The 9205-nt window shown below is 40.4% G+C and overlaps 1 protein-coding gene across 3 annotated transcripts in view; it reads right to left on the minus strand.

Annotated features, from left to right (window-relative positions):
* Positions 1-8465, minus strand: part of MARVELD2 (MARVEL domain containing 2) — a 27182-nt gene extending 18717 nt beyond the window's left edge. Inside the window, exons 1-3 of one of the 3 annotated variants that reach the window (XM_006870963.1) lie at positions 8435-8465; positions 3461-4600; positions 1051-1086 (exon numbers count right to left, since the gene is read on the minus strand). In XM_006870963.1, the coding sequence (XP_006871025.1) occupies positions 1051-1086; positions 3461-4585 (1161 nt within the window). In that variant the 5' untranslated portion in view covers positions 4586-4600; positions 8435-8465. Of the gene's footprint in view, positions 1-1050; positions 1087-3460; positions 4601-8434 lie in introns of those variants that run through there. The other 2 variants (XM_006870965.1, XM_006870964.1) reach the window with 2 other exon arrangements.
* Positions 8466-9205: the final 740 nt, after the last annotated feature.

Genomic DNA, 9205 nt, shown 5'->3' on the forward strand with positions numbered 1-9205 from the left:
GAGTCCTCCATGGCCACACCACTGTCTCTGGGCCCAAGAGTCCCCAGGCCTCTTCACACTGCTTGCCAACCAGGTCCCCAACTGGGTCCACAGAAGTCCACTGAACATTGTAGGGCTTAGCTTTGTAGCATTGTTTTTAATAGTGAAAGATTAAAAGCAACCTAGTTGTTCATTTACAGTTACATAAATTATGGTATGAAGAGGCTTCAAAGAATTCATGGAAAAATGGAATGAATAGATAATGGGATTTTTCCATGAACATTCTGAAGCCCCCAAGTATGTTTATACAAAGCAATATGTAGCTACAAAAAAAGATGATGCAGAAGCTCTTTATAGTGTAGAACCGTCTTTGAAATGCATTGTTAGTGAAAAGAAAGCTATAACAGCATGTACAATACACTATCATATATGTTAAGGGGAGGAGAGAGAATTTATGTAACAGATTTCTGAAAGGAATCACCACACACTGGTAATACTGGGAACAACCTAAAGGTTGGATTCTCCACTACTTGCTAAAAAAATACTATGCCCACTGAGACAACGTTCAGTGAGGGTAAAACTATGATTATTAATAACACATTAAATATGCATAATTAATCATATTAACATCTCATTTAACCTTCTCAGCCGACTAGTGAGGTAGAAATTCTAATTATTCAACTTTATAAATAAAGAAGCACAGAGAGGCTAAATAACTTATCCATGGTCAAGAAGCTAAATAAATCTCAGAAAAGGAATTTCCTGGCACTACAAAGTTTGGATCTACAAAGCAAGGTGAGAGAGAAGAGAATGACAAAGAACTTTAAAGAAAGTTTGAGAGAATTGTTTTTATTCTTAAAATAGAAAAATTTTAAACTTATGAAGTGTAGCAACGACATTCAGTTGCGTAAGTTTACATCTATCAAAATGAAAAGGTGCTGTGATTTAGTTTGCTTAGGCCCATTTAGCACTAGACAAAAGCCGGAAATCCTACTATGAACTCAACAAAATAAACACATTTCCATAGACTATGTAGATAGATGAGAGAAGAGAAGAGAACTCCATTCTTACCATTTTCCTTTTTGATGACAACGATGGCTCATTTATCTGGAACAAAAAAGAGTTAAAATCATTTTTCAGAGCTGCTTTGCAAGTATTTTCATTCATAGTCCAATCTCTCGCTACAGAGGTTGAGTTTCTACATGACTCAGGTAAGAAGAGTTCAATGTTCCTCCTTCTCCCTTGGCTACATTTTGACCGGCCAGTGGAGAACCCTAAGAGGAAGGATAACTTTTTACCTGTCACAGGAACACAGGGCAGGGCCAGATATGCGGGGACTCTGCAGACTACTGAGATGCTTTGAGTTACCTGGAGATTTTATTTATTCTTGATCCCCATTACCTTGCATGGTCAGAATTTGAGATGGTTACACTATGAAATGAATACAAGGACGCACAAGTTATCACATCTGCCAACTGCAGGAAGCTGTGTTGTTAATCACCACTGAGTATGAATTACAGCAACAGGTGTAACCTACATCAGAGATAATTCACTCTAACCAATCATTATGAAAAAACTTACAGAAATGAGATTTTGCTAAAAAAGGGAGATTATGTTGATAATTATAGGTATATTCATGAGAAATTTAGAAAGTGACATTAAGAACTTTGTTGCTATTAAACTTGCATGAAATCATGATAAATCGTATGAGAGTTCCACACTGATTAGAATTTAACATTCTTCACAATGATGTTGTCATGGATTGAATTGTGTCACCCACCCACCTCAAAAAATGTGTCAACGTGGTTGGACCATGATTCTCAGTGATTCAGTAGTTGTAAAACGATATAATTCAGCAGTTATATAATAATCCCCCATGTTGTCATCTGATGTGATAAACCAATCCGGTATAAGGGAATTAGAGTGGGGTACAATGCAATCAGGTCACAGTGCAGATATGCTGTAAGGAGAATTTCCCTGCAGTGTGTCCCACATCACCTTTAATCTTACAATAGATAAAAAAGAGAAGGAGCAGAGAAGGAGGGAGCTACTACCACCAAGGAGGATGACCCAAGGGAACCACCTACAGTCAGGAAATAGAGACAGAGAGCTTTCCCCTAGAGCCAGCCTTGAATTTGAACTTCAAGCCTCCTGAACTGTGAGAGAATGAAGCTCAGTTTGTTAAAGACTTGTGGTATTTCTGTTAAAGCAGCACTAGCTAATTAAGACAGATGTAATTTAAGAAATATGCTTGACTTGCGTTTCTGTTTATGGGATAGAAAATTGAGTAATGGATATCGGTGATGGTGACGCACAATATGACTGATGTAATTCGCATCACTGACTGACTGTCCATATGGAAAAATGTTCACTTGGCAAATGTTGTCTTCTCTATATTTTAACAGTTAAAAAAGAGAGAGAATTTATAAGTGCTGAGATAAATTTTTAGAAATAAGTTGAACCTACATAGAGTTCTTGTAAGCTAAATATATTTTGGGACAATAGTGTGTGGACCACATTGAAACATTTTGAGGTTTGTTCTTTTTAATTAAACGAAGCACTTGCTATAAAAACTTAGGTTAAAAAACAAAATTTGTATGCCAGTGTGCTACTGAGTAACTCCTAAGAAAGGAAAACATTAACTAAATTCAGGGTGTACTGAAGCTAGCAGAACTCAAACATATTTGCTATTGTTCAAATAAATGATTTTAAATAGGATTTTAAAATATTCTTCCAGATAAGACACAGTGACAGAAGCAACGGGCTTAAAAGTAGCAACAATTGTAAGGATAGAGCAGCATCTTGTCCAGTTGTGCATAAGGTCATTATAAGTTGGAACTGACTCGACAGCACCTAACAAGAAATCTTCTCGATACTGCTGTTGTAAAGATTATTACTATTATTTCTTCTCCTAATAATAATAATTCCTTAGCACATTTTCACAGAGCATGTGCATTATAACTTAATCTATCAATACTTAAATAAAAAAACCAAACTGGTTCACCATATTCTTATTTGGTTTTATTTACCTCACTGGAAAAAAATGGGACTCTAATATTAAGTTTAAATTACTACTTTCTTGTATAACTGCAAAATTATGTGCATTTTTAAAACTAAGTCTTAGCATACTAAAGAATCAAGACTCTTCTCAAACTTTTTTTCTCCAAACTTACTTTAACAATGAGTCATTTATTTTAATGAGTATGTTATTCTTTGCAGCAATTCAGAAGCGTGATTTCACCGCAAGCATCAGACACAAAATTACGTAGTCAACAAACTATATATTATACATCTGCCACATTATGCAACAGGAAAACGTCAGAGTAGAATATTTCAGTCAAAGCATGTCTGGGATACTGGACTAGAATTTTTTTTTTTAACTTCAAATTAAAAGAGAAAAGACTTCTATAAAAGCTTTGTGTTTTGAGAACTATATTCCTCTTTAGTGCATAAGTAATAGAAGGCTTATGAAATCACTTACCTCCTGTTGTTCCATATATTCCCTATGTCTCCGAGCTGCTTCATGCCGCCATAACTTCAGACACACTAAAGCACTAATGAGATACACAATCATGGTGACAAACAGGAAGATCATGGCTGCGATCTGGCCTCCTTCTACCCGACAGAACGCTGCATTCATTGGCGTATTAAATAATGGATAGTTGCAGAGTCCACCTCGGTTGGTATCATTCACATAGACTATGGCTGCAGCCATATATAAAATAAACAAGGCAACATTAATTCCAAATTCAGTTAGGGGCCACCAGTTGGAGTCCAAAAGAATGGTCCGGTAATACATGGACATGCCAAGAACCAGAATAATAATGGTGGCGATCCAAGCTAAACCAGCAATCACAAGTACAAAAGGGGTCTTAGGGCCACTGTAATAATAGCCGCCATACATACTTCCCAGGTTACCAACACTTCCGACACCAAAGGGCTGTGAATATCCAAACAAGTTATACCACTCACTGTCCTTGTGAATGTAAGCTGTGACACAAGCGAAGACACCTGTACCCAGAAGCAACTCCACAACACCCAGAATTCTCAGCAGGCCTGCCCACGACTTCATGTAGGAATACCTCAGATTATACTCCTCCACCTTCTCACTGTACGTTCGAGCTGTTTGTGTGTGTCGCCCTAGAGATCCATAGGGGTCATGGGGAAGCATCGTATCAGTCTCTTTCCGGGAACTGAAGGTTCCTCCTGACTCTCCGTAAGGATCTTTACAGGAGTTGGAGGGAGAAGCTGGAGGTGAACACTCCACTCCATCAGAGATGTATCTGATGTCAGACACTGACTTATTCCATTCTGGGTCCTTCTTCTTCCCTTTGAAGAAGTTCTTCCAGGAGTCAGGGACAAAGCGTCTGATGGGTTTGAGATCTGGTGCTACGGCTGGTTCCTCTGTGTCACTTGAGTAGAAGTCTGGACCGAAGGGTGGCTGTAATGGGAGAGGGGGCGGTGGCAAAGGATCAGCGCTCACAGCCAGCTTGCTGTTGTGAAGACTCTGGAGAGATCTTCCAGTGCCGTCTGGATATGGCATGTCCACTGGAACCTCATCATAGAACCTGTCCCTACTCTTGGCTTTTCTGCCATCTGACGACATTTGTGATTTCCACACCTGTGGGAGAGATTGATGTTATTATTTATACTTTTGTTATTTATCTATTCTATGATGCCCCAGAAGCTGCTTTTATTCATTTAGTAGCAAATAGAAACATGATCATTTCTAGCTACTATAGTTTATAAAAATGATAGTGTAATTATGTGTATTTTTAAACATATGTAGCAATTACATTTGTTGTTGTTGTTGTTAAGTGCCGTCGAGTCGGTTCCGACCCATAGCGACCTTAGCCAGAGATAATTCTCACCCCATGCCATTTTAAGGGCAGTAAAAAATTTTAAATCATAGTTCTAAATTTACAATTTGAAATATTAAATAAGTCTAGTGTATCCATTAAGACCTATAATCAACAAAATATAAAAAAAACACAAAATTCTAATATAGGAAACTAACATACTTTGGTGTGGCTCTGTAGAAGCACTGTACCACAAGGTCAGTTTGAACTTCAAGGTCGGCAGTTTAAATCCACCTGTCACGTCTCAGAAACTCTATACATGGTAGCAGCTATGAGTTGAAACTAATTCAACAGCACTTAACAACAACACACTCTGGAGTAAAGTCCTTTCCTCAGACATCTAAGTAAAAATATTTGTGTTTGAGCACACCAAAATTTGATGGGTCAGCAAATACTCTTCATTTTCATTACCTCAAATCTGTTTGGAATGGACATGAATGGACTGAATAAAGAAAGCTTTTTCTCCCTACATCAGTCAGGGCAGTTAATTTAGAAGAGTTGCTTCCTCTACTCTGACATACTAACATTTGATGGTATATTTAAAATTTTTCATTTTTAAGAGATAAAAATCACTAACGGATATAGTTTCCTGAAGGTACAACAAGGAGCAGCAGGAAATTACCACGTATATCATTCCTTACAGATTAATTCTCTAAAGTCGATTTGTTGTCTGAAATAGAGGGACAAAGAATGTCTTTAGAGGGTGTTCAACCCACTTCACAAAATAAAAGCATAGAAAAAGCACTTTTACGAAACTTGCTGATTTCCTTTATGAAATCAAGGACTTAAACAAAAAGGCAGAAACATTTATTAACATATAATTTTAGCAAGTTTTACCAGAAATATCAGACCTCACCAATTGCTATGGAGTCTATTCTGACCCACTGTTGTTGTTATGTGCCATGGAGTCAGTTGGTTCCAACTCATAGTGACCCTATACAGGGTTTCCGAAGCTGGAAATCTTTATGGGAGCAGAAGGCCTCATCTTTCTCCCGCTGGTAGTTTCGAACTGCTGTCCCTGAAGTTTGCAGTCTGATTTGTAACCACTATGCTACCAGAGCTCCTTATTCTGACCCATAGAGACCCTAAAAGAAAGAGGAAAATTGCACAGAGATGAGATAAGGGCTAGCATTGCCTAGGGTCCTCCTCGTCAGATCTTTCCCTCTCAATAGATATTGAAAGAAAAAGAAGAAAAAAAGACCAGAATGGCTGCCTACCTTCGGTTTCCAAGGCTATAAATTTTCAGGGAAGGTGACCACCTTATCTTTCTCCCTAGGAGCAGCTGGTAAATTCAAATCTCAGACAGACTTTTTGGTTAGCAGAGAGCTTACACTCCTTTCAATTGCTCCATAACATTTCTTATCATCACTTTACAGGATACCTCATTGTGAAATTTAACTTATAGTAAAAGTGATTTCATTGGAATGAATCTAACTCATCTTCACTTGTGAAGTACTGCTACAGAAATCTTTATTTTTTTAAAAAAATGTATCAAAATGTGAAGCTAATTGCTTAGATCCATCTAGAGCTATACATTTCTGAAGGCAATGTTTCCATTTTTCTAACCCTTCCCATAAGAATTTTGCACTCTTCAATTTATATCATGTAAAAATGGCAGATTTGACATCTTTGAGAAACTCACATTGTTTAACTTTCAAATACTGAGTTCTGGGAATAAAAAGAAATCTGTATGTAGGGAGCAGATCAGGGTCATAGAGTGGATAGGCTAAGGTTCCCAGATTCTCTTAGGAGAGCCCTTGCTACCCTTTGAGAATGAGCAGGTGCATTATCATGATGGAAAAGAATTCCTCAGCCCAACTTTCCTGGCCTTTTTCTTACCAATACAGTTTTAAATTTTCTTAGATCTCCGTAACAAGCCCCTATGGTTGTCCTATGTCCTTTGAGAAAAAATAAATCTAGATGATCCCTTTGGAATCCCAAAAATCAGTTGTCATCACCTTTGGACTAACCTCATGCCTTAAATTGGCCCAGCATATCCCCTAGGAAACCAGTTTTGACTGGATTTATTTTTGAAGGCACTCTAATGAGACTAAGACGTGTATTGCTGACAGAGCTTGTTGGCAGTCATCCGCTGATCATAGAGACATGTTTAAGCATACTTTGTTTATAATAAGCCTATGCATGAATTGGAACTCTAGTAGCAATACTTTCTGACTTACCCTTGTAACATTAAGAGGAAGCGACAGAAATTCATGGAAAAATGAAACTGAAAGATAATGAAATCTTCCCAGGAACTTTTTGAAGCCCGCTTGTATTATTAATGCTTGAATTGACTCCACAGTAATGCGTTTGGTTTTTGGGTTATCAATTTTTTTTTTTAAGCATACAAATTATAGTTTGGAGAGTTGTGGAAAACAAAATATGTAATTTCTCACAAGGGAATGGTTAGCTGAATTTTATCACATTAAAAAATATATCAGGAATCCTGGAGTGGTGCTGTAGGATCAGCACTAGATTGCAACACAAAATCGACAGTTAAAATCCACCAGCTGCTCCTCAGAAACCTATACACGGTCGCTATGAGTTGGAACCGACTCCACAGCACTTAACAACAGCAGCAAAATATATCACATCCCTAAAAATAACTTATCTAGTTTAGTTTTATTTATTTATTTTGAGTCCTAGTGTGGTGTGTAGGATAACTACTGGATTGCCAACCTCAAGATCTGCGGTTCAAACCCACCAGCCATTCCTCGGAAGCACTTTAACCAGAAAAACCTTTAGGATGTTACTGAGTGTCCAATTAAGTAGAACACAGAGGCAAAGTGGGTCTTTGTTTTGTTCAAGCCTTTGGAACCTAATTCCATTCTGTTGGGACACATCTTGGAAAGCCATAGGGGGGTGGCAGGAGAAATAGGACTCCGCACAAAGAAAGGGTCACTTGAATCGTGCCTGGCCACTTTAAATAAAATCACTGCTTTCTCTGTAAAGTTTTGCTGGGATCAAGAAATGGGCAGCTTTCATATATTAATGGGTTTCCCGAAGGCAGGTAAAGCTTCTGCGGCATCTTCATCGGAGTCTCTGCCCAGTCAGCCTTCGGATGCCCACTCCCTCAAGTCCCTTTCCATCCTCTGCTCTACCCATCCCAGGCAGTGTTCATCTTTCTTTTCTCATCCAATATACACTCCGTTAGACTTTTGAGATTCTATCCCAAAGCGGCCGAACTAAGCGAGGCCAGGGCCCTCCCGCTCACGTTCACCAGGGCCCAGGCTCCAAAGGATTGGGATCCCAGCGAGTACACGGCCCTCGCCCCGGCCGCAGTGCACGGAAGAAGCGGCAGGACCGCCGAGCCGCGCGCACCTGTGTCTACTGAATGAAACCAGCAGTGCCAGCAGCTTCTGGCCGCCAGAACGCTCGCTCCCCGGAACCCGTCACTCCTTACCGATTCCTCGCCGTCAGGCCTCCGCCGCTGGTTATGGCGGGAGCGTAGCGGCGAGCTGCCGCCGGTAACCGAAGTTCCCAGGGGTCCAGTCCAGGCCGCGTCCCGCCCCCTCCCCACTGGCGCACCTGGCCCCGGGACCTTTCCACGCCCCCGCTCTGCTGCCACGTGCGTCACACAGCCAGGCCCCACTCACCTGTGCAGCCACAGGAAGCGCGAGGTCACCGCCCAGGGCACAGAAACCTGGCTGAGTCCCGGGGCGGGGCCGGGGCGGGCCGAGCCCAGCTCGGCCCCGCCCGGCTTTGTCAGGCTATACTCCTCAGAGCCCACCTGCCATCGTTGGGCTGAGGATCCACCAGGTTGCTTATCCTCTTTATTCCGTATCTTTTGAGAAGTTTGACACCTGAGGAAAGACTTGTGTATGATGACATACGTCTAACTAGGATGGCAGATAGTGCGGGTATTATGGGTATTAAAAACCCATAACCAAGGATTCGCTGTAGGTTTAGTGACCCCTAGTGGCACCATGGTTAAAGCGCTCGACTGCTGACAGGTTGGTTTCAAACCACCAGCCATAATGCAGGACACATATGTAGCAGTAGGATTCCTACATATTTTTAAGAGCCATCGAGTTGTTCTGACTTACAGCCACCTTGTATAGGGTTTCCTAGGAGTTGCTGGTGAGTTTGAACTGCCAACCTTGCGTTTCAAACCGACCTTGCAGTACAGTGCCATATCAGGACTTCTTTGTAAAGATTATAGCCTTGGAAACTCTATGTGGAAGTTGTACTTTGTCCTACAGCAATGGCTTTGGGCTTTTATTTAAAATCTGTATAAAAGCAGACAACTACATCTTTCTCCCTCAGATGGAACCATCGACCTTTTGGATAGCAGCCTAGCACTTAAGCACCAGGTTTAGGGCATGTTAGAAATGCTAAAAGATGTTGTTGTCAGGTACCATCGAGTT

Source organism: Chrysochloris asiatica, unplaced genomic scaffold (assembly GCF_000296735.1).
Source record: "Chrysochloris asiatica unplaced genomic scaffold, ChrAsi1.0 scaffold00157, whole genome shotgun sequence".
NCBI lineage: Eukaryota > Metazoa > Chordata > Mammalia > Afrosoricida > Chrysochloridae > Chrysochloris > Chrysochloris asiatica.